The sequence below is a fragment of the Oenanthe melanoleuca genome, chromosome 8, assembly GCF_029582105.1.
Source record: "Oenanthe melanoleuca isolate GR-GAL-2019-014 chromosome 8, OMel1.0, whole genome shotgun sequence".
Lineage (NCBI taxonomy): Eukaryota > Metazoa > Chordata > Aves > Passeriformes > Muscicapidae > Oenanthe > Oenanthe melanoleuca.
In genome coordinates this window covers 10,349,825-10,377,236 of record NC_079342.1, presented here as the reverse complement: position 1 = coordinate 10,377,236, position 27,412 = coordinate 10,349,825, and the positions used below count along the sequence as shown (strand labels likewise).

Below are 27,412 nucleotides of genomic sequence, written 5' to 3'. Positions count from 1 at the left end.
GGCGCGAACGGTCGCATCAGCATTTTCCCCGTGACAGGTTTCAGAGAGCGGGGCTGTGTAAGTGGAAGACAGTGACTAAACGTGTTGTTGGAAGGTGAGGTGCTCTGCCTGCCTGGCCTTTATGCTGTCCCAGCACAAACACCGCGTACGCTGAGCAGCGCCCAATGCGCCCACGGTGGCGGCTCGCAGGGGCGGTGCGGGCCGTGCGCTGTGCCCGTGCGGCCGCGGAGAGAGAGAGAGGGGCGGCCGCGGAGAGAGAGAGAGGGGCGGCCGCGGAGAGAGAGGGGCGGCCGCGGAGAGGGGCGGGAGGAGGAGGAGGCTCCGGGGAAGCCGCGGCCCCTGGGAGGCGGCGAGCGGAGCGCGGCGGCAGGTGGCGGCGGCGGCGGCGGCTCGGCCCCTTTAAGGCTCCGGCTGCCGTAACCCGATCCCCGCCGGAGCATCCCGCGCCCGGGAAGGGCTGTCCCGTCGCCGACGCGGCGGGGAAGGCATGGAGGAGGAGGAGGCGGCGCCGCAGCCCCCGTAGCCCCGCTCCCAGGTGCGGCGGGCGGGGAGGGAAGGCGGTGAGGGCCGGGGCTGGCGGGGCGGGGGCGGTGCGGCCCCGTTCCCCCGCCCCGGGGGCCGTGCGGAGCGGAGCGGAGCGGCCGCTGCCGTCCCTCAGCGCGGGGTGCGCGGGGTGCGCGGGGCCGCCTCCTCCTGCTGGCCGTGCCCTGCTGGCCGGTGCTGGCCGAGCCCTGCTGGCCGTGCCCTGCTGCCCGGTGCTGGCCGAGCCCTGCTGGCCGTGCCCTGCTGCCCGCTCTGCCCGCCCGCCGGGCGCCGCTCGGTGCCCGGCACGCCGAGGTAATCGATGCCCGCTCGGGGCAGCGTCCCCCGCCGTCAGCCCGGGGCCTCCGCGCCCGCCGGCTCTGGGCGGGTTCTGCTTCGGGGGATTTGCGGCTCCAGGCTGCCCGCGGGGTTTGGGGAAATTCGGTCACTGGTATCGCTGCTGCCACCTCACCCTCGGTACCCTGACATTACGAGAAGCGTGCTTTATCTGCCGGGTGTCTTGGTGTTCTAAGAGCATAAAGCCGAGTGGAGTTTAGGGTGTGAATAGCCTTAAACAGAAAAGGGAACGGCTTAAGTGTGAGTAGCTTGAATTTTATTGTGTTTCTGCTTAACGCTGCTTACTGAGCAAAGTAAGATATCAAAGGAATAGGGACTACCATTCGGAACCAAGAGCCCAGCCAAGCTCCAGCACTGCAGATATTTTGTTACTGGGCTTATTATAAAATGTGGCAACAGTCGTAGTCCAGTGTTGCTCTCTGCAGATTGCTCTGCCAAGTTTTACAGCTATTGGATTTGGCTTTCAGTTTTAAGCGGATCAGGAGAGCACAGTACTTCACGCGATGTCCTGGTATCAGTAGCAGCTTTACGGTGTAATCTTGTTTGGAAATTGATCCAACTCATCTCGAAATCCAGCCTCAAAGGAAGTAAGGACTGTGGGCCTTAAACCTGGCACTGCTTCTTCTTACCATGGCTTGTGCCTATACTCTTATGTGTCTTGTTTTTATGATGTGAAAAATTGATGTGGAAACAGTAAGATGAGGAGAAGGTAAATACTAAATGCTTTTGGTGGTACAACACTTGATAACTTTCCTGCTCCTTTATCCTCTTTCATTAAGTGCTCACTTATTTCTATCAGAAGTTCATAGTGTTATCATATTGGGGGTGAATGGATTTTTTTTTTCTTCTAAATTTCACATAGAAACAGAATTGCAGGAAAACCACCGCATGTTAATAGCAAATGAAAACCAGCGTATTTTTAGCTCTTGTGGAGTATGATGAAAAAACCTGCGCTATTAGCCTTTTCAAAGTTACTGGGTCAGTAGAGTAATTTGAAATCACACGAGGCATGTAAGCACTACCTTGCTGAAAAACGTTGGTTTCAGGTGTTTGGTAATATTTATTTACCTAAAGGCTCCATTGAAAAGCTGCAAGAGTGAACTTGTGATCATATGTAGTTACTGTCTAAGCAAATGGGTCAGAGAGTTTTTTATTTGTATATATATATAAACAAGGCAAATACTAATGGCGAAGAACCAACCTGTATATTGTACTGTTTTTCCTGCATTACAATGTAGTTTCACTAAACCTCCTCCCCACCAGCCTCCCATTAGCTCAGACCCCATATCAGCTGACAGAACAGTAATCAATGACTATGCAGTTTGGCTGATAAAGTGTCTGCTCATACATAATCCACAAAGTTCTGTATCTTGATCAGACTTTGCTGTACAGCTACAAGATGATACTTGGAAAAAAACCCCACAGTGTAGTTGAAGGTGCCTGGCTACTAACTTTGGCCACTGTCAAGGAAAATTGTGATCAGAACCTAATTGTGCTTGTTTTAAGTCAACAAGTTCAATACAGCAAGCTGTTTAGGTTCAGCAACATGAATAATTTTTCTTGTAAATGAAAAGAAAATCTGGTAAAAAACAGTAAATTTTCATGTTAAACAGGATACATTTGAAAACAACCTAGAGATATGAGAAAATAACAACCTATAGATATGAGATAATGTTTATAGCTGAACACATGTGAAATGCTGTATTTACACCTGGTCCTTGAATTGAATTAAAAAATGACACTATTAATTGCTGAGATAAAACATAAAATTATTCTGGACCTGGTAGTTACTATACTTAAACAGCATCTTGATAAGCATATATGAAATCAGGCTTGCAAAACTTGAGCGTCTGTGAGACCAACCACAGAGGCTTAGTGATTGATTTTTTTCTGTCTCTCTTCTCTAAAACCATCATACCTTTCTCCTTCATGGGCTGCATTTGCTAAAAGTTAAGTCATGCACTTTACCTTTTTTAAAAATTAGTTCCCTCCCCAGGCTCATTAGGAGAAAGATTAGTCTTCTAATTTCTTTCAAGGGGTGCTTGCAAGGTTTGTTTAATTCCATAATCTGTACTAAAATGAACACCTATCAAAAGCTAAAACATTACTTACCTAACATAATCTTCTGGTACTAAGGAAAGGAAACAAAACATGGTTTTCTTTTGTCCAAGAGATTATGTCAGTGTCTTTAAAATGCAGAGATACTAGTGGTCACTGCAGACAAATAAAATGTAGCATCATGAGAATCGCTGTATTTTAGTCAAAAGGATGAAGCAGGTGTGGTTAATGCTCAGTGGTTTTGCTATTTTTCTGAAGAGTATTGTACTTAACCTGGATTTTGGCTTCCTTCTTTCATTAACCAAATTAATTTATTTTTTCCTTTCACGGTCCAAGAGAAGACTTGGTTGCTACAAATGAGATAATGTAATAACAAAGTTTTTGTCCTTGGGGTTAGAATCTGGAGCTGGACACTATGCAGTGCTTCTCAGTGGGTTTAAACTGATAGATACTAAATAGTTTTATTCCTTCAAATGCTAAGGTTTTAGAAAATTGAACTTAACACCCATTTTCTCTGGTACTTTACACTATATGAAAAGGATATAAAGTTTAGTTTGTGTTTTGGGTCTTCTTGGTCAGTAGAGGCAAATGGAGAAGTATGTGGAGAATTGAGAATACTGAATATTCAGGATTGTAATTGAACTTGGAAGTTTTGGTAGAGTAACATTAGAAAGTAAGCAGGACTTAGATGCTGCTGCACTAGAACAAGTCATCAGAAAACAATTGGAATCAAATCAGTTTGGTGCAATGTACTGCAGAGTGTGTACATCAAGATTTTAGTTTAGATTAAAAATGCATCTATGAACTCAATCTTCTGATCACCCCCTGTGATTTGTATTGGATTCCTTTTGGGTTCAGCTGGGCAGGAAGATAGGCCCTAGGAGCACATCAAAGTCCCTAGGACAGAATTAAAGCTGGTCTGAAGTAAGCACTTGAAGTCCACATGATAGAGGCAGGTTTCACTCAGCAAATCTGCTCTTATTTGTTCTGCATTCTGTTTTTATACATGTAGTTCTGTGGGTACTAGTCAGGGGAAGTTTTATTGTCTTCAGTTCTGGGAGAATAAATAGAAAAGAAAGAGGTAGAGGGGGAAAAGTTTAAGACCATTGAACCTTCTGCTTCTAAATCTTTGAAGATGAAAGTATATTTTTTCTGATCTACGTGTTTCAATATACTCAGTATTTACATCCCAAAGTAAGAATATTGTACGTAATTTTAAAAGAAGTTATTTTCTTATTATGGTGGACTTTTTCCTCTGTTTTTTCCTCCTGAAGTTCAAGTTTCTTACCGTCTGCAATGCAGATACAATTTCAAAAATCTAAGGCATGTTCACTCATTCTGTAATGCATGTGAAATAAAGGTGGACATAAATGCATTTTATCATTGTGTCACTTTTGCTGACCATTAAGTTGCTGTAGTAACATCAAGTTATGCTGTCCTAAGAGTCTTCATTTTATTTTTAGATATTTTCTTAAGTAAAACTAAAATAAGTGACAGCTAGTTTTTTATAGGCATTTAAATAATTATTTAATATTTTTGAACTGAAGCCATTTGGCTTTTTCCCCCTTTCCAATTCAACTTAATATAAATTGACATTTTTTGAGTTTGTAACTTTTGCCAGCCTTGGAGTGTAAACCACTTCACTGTCAAATTGGAGATGCACATCAGAAGTTTGTGACTTCTGGGAAAATATCACTCTGTGTTGCAAACACTGACAACTCAGGAAAAATGACAGAAGCATTTAGAGACCAACACTTAAGTTTGGAATTGTTTTGGTATTTAGACCTCATGAAATAGCTGAACCTCCAGCAGCTGAGAAGCCAATGAGCTGTGATGACAGCAGACTTTCCCCTGAGTGTGGAGATGTGGCAAGGTTAGAGTTGTGTGAAGGAAGGAAGCTCGAATGTGACAGCCTGACTGTCACAGGGACCAGCCCTGACTGAGCACGGTGAGAATTGATACCACTGTCTCTGGAAGGTGTACAGAGCTGCAGTGAGGCTACTGCCTCTCTGGGCTGACCCAAAAACCTCTTTTCTGTGCTTACCTGATTCCATTGTTGTGCTTTAAAATCCTGTTGGCAGCAGTCAATCTGGCAATAGTGAAACAAGTTTTAACTTTGGAGGTTCTCGGGATGGGAGTGGAGGCTACAGAGCTGATGGTTGCCCTGGTCAGTGGTCTGCATTTTCTGTGTAGATAAAATACATACAACTTTAGGCCACAAAAACATGTAATATGCAAATGTGAAAAATACCCAAAACACAACTTGTGTATCTGAAAGTTTGGGCATACTTTTATATTATTAATGCTTAAGTAGAAACATTGAACAAGTAGAAGTTTATAGTGAACAATATTTCTGTTAATAAGTTTGCTGTCAAAAACACTTTCTGTGTTTGCTTAAAATAGTTAAATGGAGAATAGAGTGAAATTACCTTCTGCTTCTCTTCACAGGCTGAAGAACAATGGCTTCCTTCAGCAGCCTGACTATTGGCATTGCTGTTGCCAGTTTTACTGTATTTCAGCTCCTGTTCCACTTTTTAAGTTCCTGGGCGTCAACACGAATAACACCTGGTTTTAAGAATCTCAGCCAAAAAAGGAAGATCGAATGGAATTCAAGGTAGAGTGTTCAAAACAGCAACAATTAATGACCTACCTAAAATCCTGGACACCTGAACCACATGTGTGTGTATGTGTAAGCCTGAAGAAAACCCTGTTAGCTAAATGTTTGTAAAGATCAGAGGGCTGGCTCTAGGCACTGGACAAATAATGCATATGAAATGTTGAGGCCCCTTCATGGAAACACAGCATTATTAATATTTGTACATTAACTGGTTTGTTAGACAGTGATGCCCAAGTGAAGGTCAGTACAAAAATAAAACAGTGACTGGTGAGAGGTAAAAAACTCAAGGGATGCTCTGTGATGCTTCTAGTAAGAGAAGAGAGAAAACATTCCTTTCCAAACTTGTATGAAAATCAGAGCTATTGCAGTTTCTAAATCCTAGTGTATCTGTGGTTGTGCTTTTGGGAGCAAAGCAGTTTGCTGTCTGCTCTGGTGCTACTACACTACAAACTGTTTCATATAGGTTAAGGTTTTCCAAGGAATTTAATGAAGCTTTGGTGTAGCATTGAAGAGAGTCAGGTTCATGTGTGTGTTGTTGGGGAAGGAGATTGCAGGAGGAGGAGGGGGAAGCTCTAGCAGACACAGGGTTCACGTGCAGGAAGGAGTTGTGGAAACTCAGTCCTAAAACATTCCTCACTCCCTTTGTGTTTCTGCACTTCCATCAGTGGGATGGATCCACTGCATTTCACTTGTCTCCTCAGATACAGGACTTCTAGAAACTTGTTTGACCTGTGAGTCTTTTAAGCCATAAAAGAAGTGTGAGATAGTGACTGAAAATGGGATAATCAATGGGGTTTTATTTGCAACATACTACTCTGAAACAATGTATATAGTACACAAGGTTCTCCAGTTGAAAATAATTGGTGCAGTATAACTTTGAGTAGCCTATTATAACTTTAAAGTATTTTTTCAGATGTTTCCCAAATTTAAAGCTCAAAAATGTGTTCTGTGTGGTTGTCACTGCACTCAAAATGCATTAGTTGCATTTCTATTCCTCCTCAGTGCTGTTTGGTATCAGGTGGATACTTTTAAAGTTGTTTCCATTGTTCTAGGCAGCATTAGCAACTCAAATAGCCTTGCCCTTCCATTTGGCAAGTGTCCACTTGCAGTGTTCTTAAAGGCACCATCTTGATTTCAGTTCCATCTTTGAATAATTACCTACCTGCCAGAACAGCTGTGCAGGATGCCAGTTCACAGTATCAGTGCAGCTTAGGTTTATCTCTCTGTTACAATTAACAATAGAGGCAGACAGGAAAGTAAATGAAACTGTTTCCATGTGAAGCTGAATTATTGTCTCTAAGCCACATCAAATGGCCTTTAATTGCATAATAGGCTTTATGAGAACTCACCCCATGCCTGGTGGTGCTATGCTGGTGTAGTGCTTTGCATAATAACGTGAATTGTTTTACACATCACAAGTGTGCTGGAAATAAGCTGCTCCATAATCTCTGGGCTACTTTGTAATAAGGTGTTTAACTGCTCAACTTGATACAGTACCCCAGACTGTCCTTTTTTACCTCTGTTTTTCTTTGGGGTTGATAGCAGGATGTAGATGTTAGCACACAGATGGGTTGAGATGCTGAGCTTCATCCAGTTCAGGAGTCAGAAGGCATGAAACACAAAGCATGGCTCATCAGCATCTTGTGGATGTTATAACTGAGGAGGGCATGAAGGGAAAGAAAGGCTAGCTGTGCTTGTTACTTCAGCTCTGCTAACCAAACACAGTGTTTTGTCACACTGCCCTGTCACTCCAGTATTTCAGCAAAATGAAGAGAGGCCTCAAGGAATACCTTGCAAGTGCAGAGAATGCAGATGAGTATGTATTTATTCTGCAGGTAGAGGCAGTTACTATGTCCCAGTAAAATCAGTTGGTTTCATTTAAATTATTTAAAAGTAGATGGTTGTTATTTTGTCCTGTATTGAGCTGGTGTAGGGAGTGCACACACAAGTGATTCTGTTGGCAGTGCTAAGGAAACTGGCACAGAGGATGGTTATGCATTTTTATCAGCTCAGCTGGGTCTGGAAGAGGGCATCTGTCTCAAATGAGCTGTAGCATTGAGAATATATTGTTACAGTTTGGAGGGCTTTGTAATCAAGCATTTGAGCTAGAGCTCTTGACTGTATTTTCCATGCTGTCAGTTTGTTCATTCTGACCTTCCAAGGATTATGAACCAATAAAGTAATTGCTTCTGGCATCTAAAGTATGTGGACACTCAAATTGAGTAAAAAACTATTTGGTCACAGATGTAGTATAACTCTTCAAGTTGTTGTGCATATATTCCTGTCACCTCTCCTGTAATACATGCTTTTATTGCTATTAAGTAGTTGTGAAAAAAAAAAATCTGTTCAGTAATAAAGGAGCAAGACTGCAACCTAGCATTGCAACTTTTTTTGTTTGCAGCTTAATAAGGAGTTAAAGGATGCAAGCTTTGAAAAAAATTTCAAGGAAATGAACAGAGCTTGATAGCTTGACCTAGATTCCTTATTAAAATGGACTGTTGTACTGTTTCCCTTCTGCCCCATCTTCTATGGAGAAGCTTCAAAGTCCAGAGCTAAGGAGGAAATCTGCTTTTTCTTTTATTTCACCCCCATTAAGTGCCCTGCTTGTGTATAGCTTGTATTCTAAACACTAAGGTTCAGATAAACAACCTCTTCAAAGACAAATTACAACTGTAAACTAATGAGCTATATTTTAGGACAAATTTTCCTTTTTTCAGCATTATCCTCTCCTCAAGTTCAAAAATTCCAGGTACTTCTTAAACAATAGTATTGCATGCTGCACTTTGTTGTTTTTTTTTTTTTTCAAAAAGAAAGGTACCTATCACTTTAAATCACGTGTTACAAGAGTAGACCTTTTAATGAAATTATTAATTATCATTAAAATTCGGATAATTAAATTTTCTTTCTTTGTTAAAAGAAGAGAGGGCAGAAGTGCAGCCTGTGCTATAATGATTATTAATTGTCCTCAGCCAGTTTTTGACTACTCATATTATACTAATCTCCATTCATTTTCTGGAACACTATTGAAAAAAGCTGCTGAAAATAGCACAGTGAAATAAATTGTAAATACAGTTTCTTTTATGAAAAGTTACAGAATCTTCTACTGCCAATAGATCATAATATAACTTCTGGAAATGGAGTAGGGATTATAACCTCTTTCTTTGCAAGTCTTCTGCAGGAAATAAGATGTTTTCTTCAAATCTTGCATGGTAGAGCTTAAACTCTTGAGAGTGCCTTAAGGATATCTAAAATATTAATGACTTCCAAATACATGTATTCAATATGTATAAAGACAAGAATAATAACTAACAGCATCTGTGCATTTGTGTGTGTATTGTTGGTGCTGTGAATATGGTGTGAAGTGTTTCCAATCAGACAGCACTGAACTTCTTATCTTTCAAAAAGTATCTGTGATTCCCTATGGATAATTTTTCACATTTTTTTTTTTTTTTTCTTTCTAGTTACACTTGGAAAGTGGGAAAGCAGAGAGTAGCTACACAGTACTAGGTGCAGCTTGTAGTTGTATTAAACCCATGGCTAGAGCGGGAAGGTTACACATTTTGGAGCCTTGCCCATTGCATTGTTCTACCTTCCAAGAATACATGTGGACTGAAAGGGCAGGAATGGCCCTGGCAGAAACCCTGCTGGGACTTCTGTAAATAGATATTTCTCTGTAAGTGCGTGCTTTTTAACATGCACAGTTTATCTACACTGTGCATGCAGCCTGTAAAGTGGAGACTGTTCTCTTTGGGGAAAAAATGTGTCTAGTACCCAGGTAGGGACAAGGCAACTTTGATTGCTGTGAGTTTTATTTTATATTTCCCTTGTCCAATACCAAGCTGCTAATTGATATAAACCTGTAGCTATTATACCTTGGGTACTCAGCACAATGTCCTGTTAGACAAGTTTTCTCTTTGAAAATCAGAATCTACTTCAAATGCACTAGAAATTCTATCTGAAGCTTAGGATTTTTCATTTAATGCCACCTTCCAAACCCAAACTAGACTTATTATAGGTCTTTTAATTTGGTGCCTGAAAGGAGAAACCTTTTGTTGCAGGACTCCCAGGCTTATCTGAGTATTAAATTGAACACACATTTTCCAGCAAGTGGGACAATACAGAAAACATTTGTTAGAGAGCTTAAGGATATGTTAATATATGGGATAATTGGAGGAAAATTTAGATCTCTGTTACTTTTAATACTTTTTGTATCTAATATCCCCAATCCCACTCCAATCTAATAGATTCTTTCTGACTGTGTTTTCCTACCTGTCATTGTGTAAGTGGTTGGGTGTAGCATAGAGAACAGATGATTGTCTTCCACAGAAGTGTCTGGATGCAGTTGAGAATGCCTTTGGAAGCATCCTAGCTTAAGCACAGTATGGAAGTTGTGACTGGCAGTACCTCCTTGTGACTGTGCTCTCTCTTGCAGGACAGTGTCCACATTCCATGCCCTGGTGGTTGGAGGGTTTTGCCTGTATATTTTATTGTACGATGATGCTGTTAATGCTGACCCTCTCTGGTAAGGCATGTTACATGTATGTTGTGGTTGCACAGTAAAATAACATAATTGAGAAGGAAAAAAATCCTGCAGTGTATTAAGTACTGAATGATTGTTTCATTTTCCATTAAAATATGCAGTTGTGATGTGTTCATTTTTATGTCTGTACTATTTGAAAATTTGGTAACTATTGTGTCAGTATTAATGGCTTAGTTCAATGTGTCTCTGTGAAGTGGAATAGAAAAAATACAAGCAATTGATTTGAAATAGCATATTAAATTACTAAAGAATAAACTGTAACTATCAGTCAGTATGACTGAAACTCTGCTGTTTACAGTAATAATTTTAAAGTGAAATTGAAAAGCTGGAGCAGATCTGAATAGTGTATATCTGTGTGAAAGCAAACAGTTTTGAACATTGAACCCTGCACAGAGTTTGAGTTCAATGGAGAGGGAATGTGGTATTGCTGTCAGGTAATACCTGAAAACAGATACAGTAGATCATAACAAAAACTGGAGCATTGGTAAGCTCCAGGGAAGCATCAGCTCACAACGTGTGTGACATTTTTTGATGGTCTAGGACTTCTCATTAAACTTTTCCTTTTTTTCTGTATGTACTAGAGACTAACATAGATGATGTAGAAATTGTTTTTGTGGTGGTGAGAATCACATGGTAGAAAATGTGGAGGTGGTAGAGATCAGATAAGGAGAGGGAGAAGACGTAAATAAGTGGATTAAGTTGTAGCTTCATAGGAGAACAGGCTCTTTCCTATGACTGTTCACAGTCATTACAGTTTTTCAAGTTTGAAATTTGATTAGCATTTTATATGACTCTGTATCTTCAAAGAAGTTTGAAGAAAGTGATATGGACATTTGTTTGTTCTATCTGGCCGTTCACGTGCCATTCATTTGTCACACGCATCCTTGGCAATCACCAGAGATAGTTCTTCCCATTTGCTTATTCAAGTCACTCCCTGTTTGTCACTCAGGGCTCTTGCTTGCATCAAAACTGGCCTGCAAACATCAGGGTTCATTAACTCCATTGCACCTTCCATTCAAGGAGATAAGTCAGGAAATCTGGACCATTTTAGGCTAAATTCTAAGTTCTCCATTTATTGAGAATAATTTGGGGTTCTAACATGGACTCTTCTTGAAGGGATGTGACAGATGGACAGTGCAGCCATTTATGTTGTTGAAGTGTTGGTTTAGGAAGCCTAGGAAAGATTTGATACAAGGTGACCATCTCTGGGGGAAAAAAGGGAAGTGAACCATTCCCTGTCTCATCCAGTCAAGTCATGTCTACCATTATCAAGAAACCAATTTCATATACTCAGTCTTTTGCATGTTCTCTGGAGAATGTGAAGGCTCTTGAGTGCAGGCTTAGTCTTGGTGGTGATATGCTGAAGTGTGTTGGGACCCCTTAGAATTTAGTTATGATGCTGCTGCTGCAGCTGGGAGCTCTCACATGAGGGCTCTGTGTAAAGAGCTTCTGCTAAAGTTATGAGAGCACATCTGTCTATACTCTATGTCTAAACCTAAAGAAGCACTCAGCCACAACATATGTAGCTCATGAAATCAAGTTTTGAAGCCATGGAAAAATGTTCCCATTTCAAGCTCTATTTAAAAGAACTTCTGTGGCCAATCTTAAGAGATGGAGTGAATTTCAGACTCTCCTAGTAATTACTTTTCTTCACCTAACAGCAGAATTCTGGTTTTGTGAGTCCTAATTTCCTGTAAACTGCCCTCTCACTGGGGGAACAATTAGTTTTAGACACTAAGAAAGCTTTACAATTTAGTGATCAGATTGTAATAATACAGGAAATCTCTCCACTGCTCCATTCCAATAGGATTAAGAAAAAATAGTTAAGTAATAGCATTTTTACTGTGTTCTGGCTGAGGCAGAGTTTGTATTGGGGTTGGCTGTAAGCACAGTTAGGTTCCTTTTGTCTGGAAAGGTTTATAACAAGGATTGCTTTCACAGCTGGTCTTGAGCAGTCAAAATTTTATGGATCTGTTGACCTCTCACTTGAAGCTCAATTCATATTTAAACAAAACATAGCTAGATTAGTTGCACAATTTAATTAAAAAATTAATTAACAGTCCTTATACCAAGGAAAAAAGACTTGCTTATCAAACTCCTCAAAGTAGGAATGCACAGAGCACAGTGGAGGGAAGAACAAACATTGCTTGCTGTGATGTGGATGCTTCCCTTTCTTGAGCTGTAGTCACAGGCTTGGGTTTGTTGAACATTCTAGAGGAACTGAAGTTGTGTGTGTGCTACTAGCTTTGCCTGCTGAATGTTTGGCACCAAAAGGGAAGGGATAGGTGTGGAAACTACTCTGAAAAGCATTTCTGCTCAAAGCTTTTTGGCTCCAGAGAACTGGCAAATAATTCCTTTCCTGTGTCCTTCTACTCTGTTTTTCCCTACAAGCATCCATCTGATTATGAATATGAAAAGCACCAGCTGAGCAAGATATTTTTGTCATCCTTACTGAAGTTTTAGCACTGGCAGAAAACAAAAATGGAGACACAGTGTGTCAGTTACAGGGCTAAGAGACAGCCACTGGGCTGTTCTCTTTTATCCTCAGTTTCCTGAGAAGCCAGCACAGTGCTTGCTGGGTTTCAGTTCAAATCTCCAGCAAGGCTCTTGGGGCAGTCTCTGTGCCAAGGCAGGGGTTGATCCTGATTAGGGTAGTTAGTAGGTGTCCTGTATCTGGGTGGAAAAGGAATCCACTTTTATGATTAGAACCTTTCTTAACTAGATTGTGTAAGCTTTTAGTGATGAGCCAAGAATAATGTGTCCTGATGGACATTGTGTTTGAGATGTGTATGTCCTTTGCAAATTAGGCTGTAACTATGTGTTTTTGGTATGTTTACAGGGGTGACCCTTCAATTGTGAAGTTGAATATTGCTATTACCACAGGCTACCTCATTTCTGGTAATTATGCAACGTGTATAACATGCATGACCTGTTTATTTATTGAGTCACTACACCTATATGTTTATCCTGAGCCACTGTGGTGAAGATGTGATGTGTGCATACAATACAGTCTCTACTGTGGCTTTTAAAATTGCTGATGGATTTGTGGGTTGTGGTGAAATCACAGGATCTTGGTAGCAGATATGAGAGATGGAATATCTCCCCAAGCACTGAGGAAATGCCATTGTGTGGCTTTGTGATGGTTTGATGTGCAACCACCAGCTCCAGCCCAGTTTTGTCCTTTGGCCAATTGAGGTGTTAGAGCAGTGCCCTTCACTCTCTCCACAGTGCCTACAACTCACAGTTCTTCTATCTGTAACCTCAATGCTGGCAGAAGAATTTTAGAAACCCTCAGTACAAGCTGAGGCAAATGATACCAAAGGATCCTGCCTGACCATCTTTTAGTCTCACTTTAAGCCAAAATTCAGTCATGTATAAAACATGGAAATTTAAAATTATTTACTTTGTATGTTATTTATTTCTACGTACGTTTTATGTTCTTAATTTTGCTCTCAACTAAAATTATCATGAGAATTTTGCTACAAAATGCTTTGGAGCTTTCTTTTATGTTGTGTGGGGATAATACTGGCTTATCAAGGCAAAAACTTGTGACTTGGACTATTTTCAGTGAAATCTGCTCATGTTAGGATGAAGTCTCTGGTCAGATACTGGGCCACAGACTTGGTTATCTCATACTAGATTTCTCAGCTCAGTGGAATCTGGTGATCAGCATGCTCTGTTACTCTGGGCATTACTTTGTGTCTGGGTTTTTTCATAGCTTCAACTACTATGTTTAAATTAATCAGTATCTATTTTTGAATAATTATACATTCAACTTTCATTATGAATTAATGAATGCATTTGAACAGACATCTCAACCTGACCACTCATTCTCTCTCACTTCCCTATATAGTTGATGTTTAATTATTAATAGGAAGTGAGCAGCTATGTCAGATGATGTAGAGCCCTGCCTGAGGATAGCTAATATTAAAGAGATTAAGGCACACACTGGCCTTAAGAAAGGCACAGGGGTAAAGTCTTTGATTTTAAACCTTGGTCAATAATATTCCTGTCCAAAGTACTTATTTGCAGTAAGTAGGGACAGAAATTACTTACTCCAGTACAGAGAATAAAATCTTCAGAATTCTCAGACCATCCTGGGAAAAGAAAGATTTTTTTATTTTTTTTTTTAATTTTTTTTTTTTTGTTGTTGGTGGTGGTTTTTTTTGTTTATTTTATGTTAAAGCTTTCTTTTTAATACTAACTTGGATCTGCTATGTTACTTTTGCAGTAATTAGAACATTTAGATTTAATAAAGCAAATATGCTTCTTATTCCAAATACCTCTTGCAAAATATCTTTGGTAAATGGTTCCAAATTTGCTAATATACTTTATTTTTTCATTCAGAAGTTCTCTGTAATAGATCCCTGCATTTGTTGCATGTATTTGTATGTTTGCTGTGCCCCCTAGAGACCTGCCTTTTTTTTTTTTTATGGTAATTTGTTCCAGATTTTTGGAGTCATAAGTGTGAAGTCACTATGAGATTAAGGATCCACCTTTTTCTTCCAAGATACTTCAGCTAAAGTTATTGCATCTGTATTTCCATTGATGTGGAAAGTATTAATTTTTAGAAATTGTTGGGAGAATATTTTTTCCTAATGCTTTGACTGAATAAAGGCTTTAGGATAGAGATCATTAATTCAGAGGGTTTCTGCTGATGCCATATCTTGGTATATCTCTAAAGCTTAGAGAAACTATTCTGAGGTCAATGATTGTGTAATAAATAGTTCTTTATAGTTACTTCTGTTCTCTTGTAGATCTGTTGCTTATTATTTTCTACTGGAAGGCAATTGGTGACAAATTTTTTGTAATACATCACTTGGCAGCTCTGTATGCTTACTATTTTGTACTGGTAAGTGCTGTGTTTTCTTGTAACGTAAGCAAATGAGATTAAAGAAACAGTTTTTATAGACCTCAATGCTGAAAAACATTTTCACTGGTTAATGAAAGGCATGCTTGTACTTTGAATCGTTATTTTAAAATGTTTTTATCAGTTATTTGTGGTAAGTGCATGCCCTTTCAGTGTTACACTCCAACAGAAATATGTCACTTTGTTGAACTTAAAAACCTTTCTCAGGTTTTGCTGTAAGAGACTGACAGAAAGGCTTTTCATATGATTATAGAGCAGGGTTTTAAATAAAATCACAAGCTTGAATATTTAGTTGGAAAGTTAGAAGGAAATAGTTTCAAGTGGTTATGTTCTGCTTCTGTCTCCCAGGTAACCAGTGACAGGATGAGGGGAAGTGGCCACAAGCTGTGCCAGGGGAGGTTTAATTTGGAAAGCAGGAAGAATTCCTACACTGAAAGAGTGGTCAGGCAAGTGTTCAGGGAACTGAAGGAATCACCATCCCTGGAAGTCTGAAAGGCATGTGGATGTGGCACTTGGAGATAGGGTTTAGTGGTGAGCACACAGAGCACAGTTAATGATTAGACTTGATCTTGAAGGTCTTTTCCAACCTTGCCTACTGTGTGGATCCCAGGCTTTTAATATTAAAAATGTTGAGATGCCAGATTACTGTCAGATTTCCCATGTAGTGTTTTAAAGGGCTGAAGTATACTGAGAAAGAAATACTCTGTTTCTGGTTGAAGATAATTAAATTTGCTAATATTATCATTGATGAAAGTTAATTAGAGCTGAAGCTTAGATAAATGAAAATATCACTACCAAAGCTAATCTCCCATGCAGAAAATTCATTAGTTGTTTCTGGAGGAAACAGAAAGCATAATATTAATGTGAACTTGTTTAAAAGCATTTATTGCTATGTGGATGTAGCTCTGCCTGTGGATGTCAGTGTGTTGCTCTCAGTCTGTTGTCTTCAGAGAAAGTTACCCCTAACTATGTTATCTCCAAATTGCCTTTTGAGGATAGGAAAGAATTTGATTAAACACATAGATTTTTCTGATGCAAACTGGAATGAAAAGCTTGAAGTAGTGGATATTTGCTTGTTTGGTGGGGGAAAGAGGAATCATGACACACACTTCATAGGTCATTCAGGAAACCCAAGGAAATTGAAAAACCCAGTCTTTTTTATGTCTACATCTGCAAACTGCTGCTTACCCAGCAATTGTGTAAGTGGGTACTGTTTCCTGCACAACCAATTGATAAGGCAGATCAGAGTGTCCCCTGAGGAAAGAGCTCAGCTGGAGGTGTGGTGTGGATGTGCCCCATGGAGGAGCTGGGCACGGCAGGCACCTGGCAGAGCTGCTGGCAAGGGCCACCCCTGCCCTCTGCAGGAGGGAAGAAAGGGCTTCATGCTTTGGCAAAATATGTTCCTGAAACAATGCAGGCAGATTTTTCTTCAGCATACAGTGTTTGGGCTTGTTTAAACATGAAAAATCACAAATACTTATAATTCTTTCCGACAGTAATGTCATCATGGTAATTAGTATTCTATGACTACTTGTGCAAGTCTTCTCTAGTCAGCTTTTCATGGCCATTTGAGTAAGAAGCTACTGCTTGGAGATACCTGAAGGACAATTGCAGCTTTTGTGATAAAACTTGCTTTGAAAGTGCAAGAAAGGTGCCACAGCTGGCAAGCTCTGTTTGCTTAAAGAAGCTGAGATGATGTATCATTCTGTGTATACTTAAATGACAATCTGACATGTACATTGTTGATTTCTGTGTGCCTGTTTTGTTTCTAACCAGAGTGAAGGTCTGCTGGCCTATTTTGGAAACTTCCGTCTCCTTGCAGAGTTCTCCACTCCTTTTGTCAATCAGCGGTAAGTGGTTAGGGAGGTTTTCCATAGTTCTAAAATTTAATCTGCATTGCTATTTCTGTCACTTAGGAAGTCTTTTTATAGTTGTCCAGTGTCTGCTGAGAGGGAGTTTATTGAACTAAGGATTACTATATGAAAGTCTTTTGCTGTGAAAACCTTTTGCTGCTGTAGATGCAACAGTATAAGTAATGTATTCATCCTCAAGGTCCTTTTTAGATTAGACCAGGCTTGGTGTGAAATGCCAGCTTTTTATGAAAAGACAAAACAAAAAATTAACAAATAAAATATTCTTTACTAACTTTTGTATATTAATTTAATTTTTATAATAAAGCCATCTTCAACATGGATGTTTTTTCTTGGTATCATGTACGACGAAAAGAAGCAAGATATTGTCATCAGAACCCTAGAATGGAATTGCACTGCCCTGTGTAATTTGAAGTTTATTTTCCAATATTCCACACATGTAGATCAATATTAATATATGCATATGAATATCTAGAATAATATAAGTGTATATTCTTTATTTGATTTTAAAAATAGTTCTGCAAGTTATTTTGAGGACTTAAGTAAATCTGAAATGGTTAGTCTTCACACCTGTGATTAGAGAAGAAATGGGCAGAGGTTTCTCCTACAGAGCTCAGAGTCAGAGCTGCCCTGGCAGCTGGTTCAAGTGTTTTTGCCTGATTTGCTGCTGTATCAGAAAAGGAGGCTGATAATGCCATGTACTGCAGCAAGGGGAAAGCTGTCATTGGAGTTTGATGGTGCTGTGGGGAGGGTGGCCTCCCTCCTTGCTCTGCAGCCACCAGGACACAGCTGGGGGTAGGGATTTGCCCCAGACAGACTTCACTTCAGGTGAGGGGCTTTGGTACTCAGCAGGGCTGCAGTCTTCTCTTCCTCCAGTTTTTTGCAAGGTAGGATGAGAACTTTCATTGTTTCAGTTGCCTTTTTCTTAACCATGTGTTTTGGGGTGTATTTCTCCTTTACTGCTTCTGCATGTGTGGCATCTGTTTTCCTTTCCAGATAAGGCAAATAGAAACTATTCCTGCTGCAGCCAGGCTATTGCCCATTACTGCATTGTGACTGTAATCTCTGAAGGGCTTTATGGCACTGTAGCATTCCTCAGAGCTCTTACCAATAAAAATATTGTGCTGTGGTCCCTTTTGAATATTAGTTTGGTAAACTGGAACTTACAGGACAGGGTGGGATAATGGAGTTCTCCAGAGACTGCTGCCCTCTGCCCCAGTGCAGTTGAGTGGGATATCAGTCTGTGTACACAGAGAAACTAAAGACTAAACAAACACTTCATCAAACCTAATGAAGGAAAAAGGGTTTCTATTGATATTCATGTCCTAGTGAGTGGCTATTGTCCCAGCTTCTGCCAAGACAGGATGTCATCCTGGCTTCAGGTGGGTTCCTACACTGATGCTTACCTGTCAGACTGTGGTGTTAGAAAGAATTGTGGTACAGCTGGCTATTAAAAGTAATTTATGTCATACTTTTAAAATGCCTATGGTGAGATTATGGGTCTTTGAATACTGACATTTAGCACTCTCTCAAAAAAGCAGAAATGGCTGCAGGAGATAATAAAGTCCCTTGCACTAAGGCATGTCATCTCATTAGTGCATGATTTTTTTTCCATTATATTTGAAGTGAATGAGACCCTTAAGAAAGTAAGTAATGGATAATGATAATAACTTACATTATGTTTCTTGTTTGCATTTTTAGTCTACCAAAAGAGCTCCTATTAAAATATAAAAAGATATTCTAATCTTAGAACTGTCTGTGTATTTCCTGTCTCTGTTGTTAGGGATCTCTAATTGGAGGTTGTCTCCATGCCAAGCATTTAGATCTTTTAATGTTAGTATCAGCATTTATGTAATTAATTCTGAACTGTGTGGGTAAAATTGTAATGGTAAGTGTTATTTACAGACTTTTTTTTTTAATTTGCTGGGAAAGGGAACTTGCTAAACAGATGTCCAATTACCTATACGGGCACATTGCAGTATGTTTGAAAACCATTTTTTACATTACTTTCTGACTCTGCATTGTATATCATTGAAAGTAAAGGCTTTGATTGTAAATCTGACCCAAACATTCCAGGTCTTTCTTTTCATCATGTCACTAAGTGTTTCTGTGGTGAGGCATCCTGTTTCTGGGCTGGACTGCTGCCTCTAGTGCCTGGATTTAATTGTCCTACTTGCATGCTTAATGGATTTCTAGAATATTTCTGTTAGAGCTGGGTATCTGGAAAATCTTTTTAGTGTATTTACCTAGGTTGTGATCTGTAGGTAATTAAATTAAAAATTACTTTTGAAACCAGGTTTAGAACTGTTTTTTGTTAAATAATTTTAGCCTTGTATCTTATTTGAGAAAAACTGATTTTTTCATTCTCTTCCCCATCCCCCATTATGAATACAGTGATTTAAGTTATTTTGCTCTTGTCCTGCCTGCTATTGCTGCACAAATTTTACTTGTTTATTCTGGTTTAAGTGTGAAAAACAAAACATTAGAGGTGTTGATTGTTCCTTTTTCAACCTTCAGGTTCTGTATGCTAAGCAATAGATAAGTTATGCCTGTCTACTATATCTAGGAATAAATATGCAAGAGTTCTCTTTTAAGGATAATTTATGAGCCAGCAGTAGATGGAGAGGCAGTTTATAGATTTATCTTTTTCATTGGATAACATTCCAAGTTGTGACACGATCAAAAGTTCACAATGTCTTGTTCTGAAAATGTTCTGGTTTTCGGCTGAACAGAAGCAGTCAGAAAATCACAATTACAAGAAATTGGAGCTCCATCTGGATTACCAAATCCAAGTGCAATTTTAGAGTTTCTTTCAGTGAGACAAAGAATTTTAGCTGCTGTTGGTATAAACTATAATAGCAAGTAATAAATATGTCACTATGATTTTAAAAGATAGTTTTATTATTGTATATTACACAACAGTCACTGAAATGCACAGGGGTTGCCAAGTGGTTCACAATTCATATCAAGAGCTTGTGTGTGTTATTCTGGAGTGTACTGGATATCATACACTGCTTAAGTGGTGGGGAAAAAGTGCAGCCAAGCAGAAGGATTTGTAACTAAGCCAAGACAAAGTGCAATAATTTAGAAATTACAAAGGTCGAAGCAATTAAGCAATTAATGTATTAAAAATAAACATGAAGTAAAATAATTTTTAATGAGATGGCTTCAAGTCTGCCTGGTATTTGTGAACACTTCTTTTGCAGGTGGTTTTTTGAAGTACTGGGATATCCCAAATCTTCAAAGGCCAACATCATCAATGGTATGCTGATGACAGTTGTGTTCTTCGTGGTGAGGATTGCCGTCATGCCTGTATATTACAGCCATGTCATTTCTTCATTTGGAACTGAAGGTTTCAGGAGATTAGGATTTGCAGCCCAGAGCGCCTGGATTATCTCAAGTGTTGTCTTGGATATTATGAATGTGATGTGGATGGTCAAAATTGCAAAAGGATGCTGCAAGGTCATTGGTCTTATTGGACGGGAGGAAGCGAAAACTCACAGAAATGGAAAATCCGCCTAGAAATCATACATAAAATGAGATTTCTGCTATGAAAATAATTTGGGTTCACTGAAACAGTGCACATTTCTGCCATGGAATGCTCCTGTCATGGAAACAAGGTATTACCTCTGTACTGACCTTACTCTTTCCCTAGCCACACTGCCTGCACGCCCAGGGCCACGCTCGGATCCTGCCCAGTGAGGAACAAGAGCAAAGCTCTCACAGATGAGTTCCACATGCCTGTTCCAAGCAGCTGCAAGCACCAGAAATTAGAAAGGAGCAGACTGGTTACTTGCTTATTGTCCACCAGTGTGTTCAAAGTGGTTCTCTCAGGTTTCTCCGATTAAAATGTTTTATAAATACAGTGATTACTGACATATCTGTTTTTTTAGAAAATGAAAAATTCCCCAAACTCCTGATATGGTGCAATTTTCCAGGCACGTTTCTATGTTTTCTTCTAGGAAAAACAATCAAGATTTCATTCTTGACAACTTTTTAATTTTTGCAAGAAAAGCTAAAAATTTGGCTTTGATTCTATGAAGTCTTTTACTGCTTTTTGTTCTGCCTTATATGAATGCAAACCATTTTGGGAAATTTATGAAATAGTTTTATCTAAAATGCTGTATTATAAGACCACATGATATTTTAAAAGCTGTTAAAATTCTCACTTTGATGGGAAGAATTCCCATTTGCTGTGCTAGGTTAATGCAATAGTACATCTAAATTCCCCATGGAACTTTTTTTGTAAGTTAATATGGTAGATGATGTGTGGAAATGGCATAGTTCTTACTGAAGTGCTTTTTCCTTTGCTGCTACTACCTTTCAGAAGTGCTGCAATTCTTCTCAGACTATTTTTAACCATTGGCTATTTGGATTCAAAGTTTAATTGCAAAGATATAAAAATCTTCTGTATATGTGATGTGTAAGTAATACTTTTTTCTTTTACCACAAAAATGACCTATTTGATAGGAAGCATTGAGGGTTTTTGTCACATTCTCCTTGTTAATCAAGTCAGAAATCTGAGGTGTGACTAAGAACACTCTTTAATTAACTGTGCCAAACTCCTCTAAAGCTCTATGGTAATTCTGTAGAAGGGAGAGTTGACCTCTGCAGACACAAATTTTATTTTTGTTTTAAACCACACATTTGTCAATAGATCCTCAGTTACTCTGTCTGTGAGCTTGAAGGCTTGGAGGTCGTCAGGGAAGAATCTCACCGTCTAGGAATAGTCCTAAATATCATTTGTGATGGAATTTGAGGAAATTCTGAGTTATCTTTTATTTAAAATTATTTTGAGAGCTATATTTATGTGTAGTTTTGTTTTGTTTTGCTTCTTTTAACTAGAATTGTGACTGATTAACTTCTGTTTTATTGCCTTGGTGTAGGTGTGCTAAAAGCGATCATTTTCACTGACACTTCAGCACACATCTAATTATTGTAGCAATCTGTTAAAGCAGTTTATTTTTAAACAGAAAGCATATTTACCCTGTTTTGGGTGACTAGTCCTGTTCCCTCTGACAAAGCTGGGTGACACGAGCTCTGTTCTCCACAGTCAGAGTGTGAGTGCCCCGTGCTGGCCTCCCTGGTGAGGGACTTGCCATTCCCCTCTCCCAGAAACTGCAGGAGAGACCCAAGAGGGCTGCATGGGCTGGAATCTTTAACCAAGGCAGCTGCAGGGAGTTTAGTTCCCCACTGAAAATGCTGTTCTAAAATCGAGTAAATTCAAACATTTTGGAGAAGTATGCTTCCAAATAGAAGTCTGCTTTTCTTTTTAGGGAAGTAAGAAGAAAAAGTTGAGAAGACCATTTGGAGCAACTCTTAGGGTTGATAATTCATGAAAAGTTTCTGAAATTTATAATTTCTTGCATTGATTTTAATATTTCAGTATTTTAAATATTTTGTTCTCAGTGGAGGCCATTCATTAAAATGATCTACTTCTTCCACTTCTAGATAGACTTGTGTTTGATAGGGGGGAAAAAAAAAGTAAGTCAAGCTATAATAAAATTGATGTTAAAACTAGATTTAGAAACAAAAAAACAATCCAAAATTCTGCATACTACACTTTGGCTAACTACCCAGGATTGGAGGGCGGTAGGATAATTCTTTTAGAACAGCTAGTATTTTGGATTGCTGCACAAAATGAAAAATCTATTTTGTAATGCATTAGCTTTAAATTTTATGATTAAAAAAAAGTTATTACAGTTACTACAGTCCTGATTCATCAGAAGAAAGTTTTCTTATGAAAAAAACTATTAACAGTTGTGGTTTCAACAAAGACTTTAGTAAATGGGCAGCAAAGTTGTGATGTACTGAATACAGTAGTACATAGGGCACTTTTTAGCTGCCATTAAAAGCTTATAATACAGCAAATTAGATAGCTGTGGCACCCATTTTTTAATTGCACTTTATTAATTTTTAAAATATGGTGAAATATTGATAAAATTTAATGTTGTAAGCTTGTGTCGTTGCTTTTTTATGCAAAAAGTAAATGCATGATAATTAGCATCATAACAAATGCTTTTGAATGTAATATCTTATTAGTGGCTTAAAACTTCTATTTTTAAGAGATGCATTGTAAAAGCAGACTCTTGGCATGTCACCAGGTGTCTTTTCTGTGGGCATATCAAATGGAAGGAGTGACTCTTGTGAAAAATAGCTTGTTTTTCTTTTCTTTTCCATTCTTCAATACCAGGTGACATAAAATTAACTTGCTGATCATGGGAGAGACTATTTGTACTGGTTAGGCTGTGTGTAGGAATACAAGTTTCCCTTTTTATGGCTTTAATTTTTCATCAAAAGATAAGTAAATACCACTTTCAGAACTCTACAGGAGAATGGTAGGTCAGGTCTTCTGTAACTGATTTGTGGAATCAGTGCTTGCAGAGAGAGGAAGTATACTTCAAATACTTATTTTCTCAGAGAATGTTTCAGTGGATTTCAGTGGAGAGTCTCACACAACAAGGATGCTGTGTGGGTTATCTGTGTAAATTCTTCAGTGGTAAGAATTACATCTCTGAAGCCTACTCTACCTCTGTAAGTACATGCTATCTTGAGTGAGCTCCATAATTTAATAACTTAATTTTATTAAAAATATAATTAATTATATTCATTAATAATGAAATATATGCATAGGAAAATGAGGGGAGCTGACTTGATATATAAATTCTTAACAATTCCAAATTTTGTACTAAAGTTTTAAGAGTTAAATTAGTTGCAGTGTTTGGAGGATAATAACTTCCATCTTTACTTTAAAATATTGTGAGAGAAGATTACTCATATTGCAGAACTAACAACCTAAGGGTAAAAGCTTACACAAGTGAGCAAATGCATTCAAGTAGGTTTAAAGAGGAGAGGAGGAGGAGACTTTGAGTACACACAGAGATCCAGATGTCTTCCTACTGCTGTGGTTGGGACAACAGCAGACTGATACGTAGCAGAAAGGTTTAGGTGTTTGTGTCTCTGTTCTTCATGGAAAATGAAATTTTATTCTTTAAATTTTTCAAGCTGCATAAAATGGAATACCAATTGTTGATTACTGTATGAAGAGGATTTTTTTTCATGGCCTTGAGTGTGTTTAAGCATATTTATGTACAAGCTTTCTGTAAAAGACATTTAATAGAAAAGTTTGAAAATTTGTTTTGTGATGCTTCTGCTGAGCCATTCAGAGGAAAATAAAGGGCTGCTTGACAATTACTTCAACTTAGGGTCTGGTGTAGTGTTGGATGCTGCTGAAAGCCATGAATAAAACAAATAGAAAGGGACAGGAATTTTCAGATGAAAATTGCAAGTGTAGAAGACTTTGAAAAGTATTGCAAGCCCCTTTCATATATTAAGTCTACTGTACAGCAGCATTATCTGGCTACAAGGAACTCCACGAGGGAATGTTCGTTCCTGGTCAGATTTCTCTGTCTATGGAATACAGGCAGAAAAAGCACAGTACTTCATTGCTGGTACCCTGATTGACATTAGTCAGATGGAAATAGTGATAATATTTATGAACTTTTAACAGTCATCCACACCTGGATAAAATGTGTTAGACAGGATTTTCTGAAAGCAACTTGAAAGTTGTTTTTATGGCAGAGAAGATGAAATATGTGCTGCCTGGGTTGTTTAGAGATCTGGGATAAAGCATCAAATCATACTTTTGGATGGTAACACTTGGTAAGGTTTCTTATCCATTAAAAATTTCTACTAGCTACCTCCTTTGAAAGTCTTGTTCTATTTATAATAACCAAGCACTTTATAGCTCAGTAAAGAATGGAAGGTAGCTATGAAGAATAAATTGTATTGTTTGGTACAAGAAATATTTTGGCAAAATTTCTTCTGAGAACAGTTTTGTTGTGTGATGTCTTGCACTGAGGGGGCATCTGTTTAATACAAAATCTATACATTTTTTAAACTGGTTGTAAGTAAAAGAAGTGTCTTTAAGAGAGTGAAGTATGAAGAGATCAGCATGGCTTCGTATCAACCACATAATGATTGTGTGCTATTTAGAACTTCCTACTTACTGAAATTGAAAGTATAAAAGCAAATAAAATATTCTGTATTGTATCTTTATTTTTAATCTTTGTGGGTTGTCAAACATTGTACTTGTCTTGTGGACAGGACATGCTTTTATGAGCCTATGAATATTTAAGTATATGAGAAGCTGCACCCAAATGGAACATGTTGCATGTAAATTGTCTTCTATGTTTTTAAATTCTGGTATTTTTAAAATTTTGCTAGGTTTGAAAGCAACATTTAAATATGAATACTAAGCTGTAATACAGAATACAAAATTTTGAATGCAATGTGGTTTTGTTTATAGTAATCCTATTCCAGTTTCACGAGAAAAATCCATCAAATCATAGGGGGAAGGGAGGAAAAGGGCTAATCATGAGCTTGCCATATAATTTGCACACTTAATATGCACACATCCAAATATCCCGGATTTGTTTCTAGCATGCATTTACCAAACAGTGTTTTCTTCAGTATTGACACATACCTATTTATGTAGAATAAGCACAGCTAACCTGTTATAAAATCAAATTAGAAAACCTGTTTGGAACAAATGAGTTACAAGTTAGGCATAAGTAATGGAGCCTGTAATTTGAAATGTTTATAGTTTCTTCTGTCTAAGAAGAAACTTGATGAGTTTATCTTATGTGCAGAGCAAGGACAAAAATGGTAGATTCTGCTAGACTGATTTCTGGTAAATCTTGACAATCTGGTTTGCAGTAAAAATTCAAATACTGTCACAAAATGTCAGGATTACATTATTAAATTCAACTAGTAATGTGACCTGATTGGAGTAGCAATCCTTATGATGGCACAAGAACTTAAAAATGCAATATAACAATTCTGAAGATTGGTGATAAAAGTAATCCATCATAGTAAGGTGAATTAAGTATTATGGGTTTAAATTTACTTTTTATTATAAGAAAGAATCTGAATTATTTGTTAGCATTTCAGTGATATTGTAAAGCATTTCTGTATTTTGTTTGAACAGTTTAGGAGCTTGCATAAAATTATATTGGCTGATTTTTTTTCCCTTTGATATATGCAATAATGTCAATAAGCAATAAATTGCATGTTGTATGCAAGGTATTGGTGCATCATAATAAAGGAAAGGAACACAGTTTCTTATTTTGTGAATTTTTCTTTCTTAATATAAGAGCTTATGTACCTGTCATGAGTGCATCATGAAAGAACAGTTTTAGGGGGGTTCAATTCTGAAACAACTGGTTTTTATGGTATCTTGAGATTTCATGCTGTATCTCTTATTTATTTTAAAGAAGGTGTATGAGGTCTGAGCCCCACAGTTGCTCAGGTGCTGGAATTTTGAATGCTGAAATTCTTTGTAGGACATCACTGGGGCTGGGAATGTAAGTTAAACTATACATTTTTGTTGTATATTAAGGTAGAACTTTTGGATTGGATAATGTAATTATATTGCACTGTCTTGTAATACCATGTGTGTCAGGGCATAGGCTGGACAGTTGTCTGAAGGCTCTGGGGATAAAGAGCTGCTGTTGTCAGCGTATTATAAATATGATGCACTACACAGTCCCTTACTGAATACTAAGATGGGCAATTAATTTCCTCAGTCTGGCAATTTCTAGGTTCTGTATGTGCTTGGAAGCATGAATTGTTTGGTAAAGCCCACAGGTTTCTTGGAACATCCTTAGAGATTGCTGATGTTTTATATCTTAAGCACTGGCTTCCAAGCACAGGAATGACTCATTTTTCTTATGTGCTATGCAGTGGTTAAATTATTAGAAGAAAACACAAAGCAGTCCGGTGCTTTTGATTTTTTTCTTCTCATTTTTTGAAAGGTATTTAGTTGCATTTGTAAATTGCACACTTAAGGTGCTAATTTTACACTGCTAGTGTAGTGAACTACTTATTAGCGAGTTGGTCTGTTAGCAAGTGAGTGGGAGTTTCTGGGAACAGACATTCTTTGGGGTCAGATGCTATATAGGTCAGATTTCCAATTGCTTGAGGAAGGACAATGGGGCTTGGTAGGAGGCTTTTGTATTGGCACCAGGCAGTTTTTAACTCTGAATGGTGGAAAGGAAGCCTGAGCATGGCTGAGAACAAGGGATGCCATTCAGTGAGCCATTCTTAAACTGATGCATTCAACAAATCTTGTTTAAAGTGTAAGGAACATTATCTCTCCCTAAGATGTAGGATATAGAAAGTATTTTGTGTATCCACTTCTTTGTCTGTTTGGGTATGCAGTTGCTTTTCATTTTCTCCCCATTTTTTAATTATTTTTTTGTGTTCTTGCTGAAAACTTTTGTTTCTCTCCTCATATTGGTGTGATAATTTTTCAGTAAGATTAAAAAGAAATCAGTTTTTGCAATGGATATCTCTCATATTTTAGAAGGTTGGCTACTATGGTATCTTCTTTTGCTCTGCTGTGGGTAGACTGTGTGCTTCATTGAGATTGGGACCTTGGTGTTCTTTGTAAAGAAGGCTTTACATTGATTAAAAAAATACTTGCTACTTGGCTCATCTTGCATAGGGTGAAAATTATTATCTATACAATGACTAATAGTGCTTCTGGTGGAGAGTGATGGTAGAAAGCAGGGAGA

General features: G+C 38.4%; 1 protein-coding gene across 4 annotated transcripts; it reads left to right on the top strand.

The window, feature by feature from the left end:
* Positions 1-337: 337 nt before the first annotated feature.
* On the top strand, positions 338-25,953 carry TLCD4 (TLC domain containing 4). Of its 4 annotated transcripts, XM_056497561.1 has the most exons (8): positions 350-535; positions 1,347-1,466; positions 5,386-5,551; positions 9,987-10,076; positions 12,934-12,992; positions 14,852-14,946; positions 16,741-16,814; positions 20,042-25,953. In XM_056497561.1, the coding sequence occupies exons 3-8, from the start codon at positions 5,397-5,399 to the stop codon at positions 20,355-20,357; spliced, it is 789 nt and encodes a 262-aa protein (XP_056353536.1). In that variant the 5' UTR covers positions 350-535; positions 1,347-1,466; positions 5,386-5,396; the 3' UTR covers positions 20,358-25,953. The 4 variants fall into 4 exon arrangements, with proteins under 4 accessions (XP_056353535.1, XP_056353536.1, XP_056353534.1 ...); XM_056497560.1 differs by lacking the exon at positions 1,347-1,466 and having other exon boundaries at positions 338-535; XM_056497559.1 differs by lacking the exons at positions 350-535; positions 1,347-1,466 and adding an exon at positions 620-837.
* Positions 25,954-27,412: the final 1,459 nt, after the last annotated feature.

Coding starts and splice junctions, on each gene's coding strand:
- TLCD4 (XM_056497560.1), top strand. CDS start 5,397: ATGGCTTCCTTCAGCAGCCTGACTATTGGCATTGCTGTTGCCAGTTTT. Junction 14,947..16,740: donor ATGCTTACTATTTTGTACTG/GTAAGTGCTGTG, acceptor GTTTCTAACCAG/AGTGAAGGTCTGCTGGCCTA. Junction 16,815..20,041: donor ACTCCTTTTGTCAATCAGCG/GTAAGTGGTTAG, acceptor CTTCTTTTGCAG/GTGGTTTTTTGAAGTACTGG.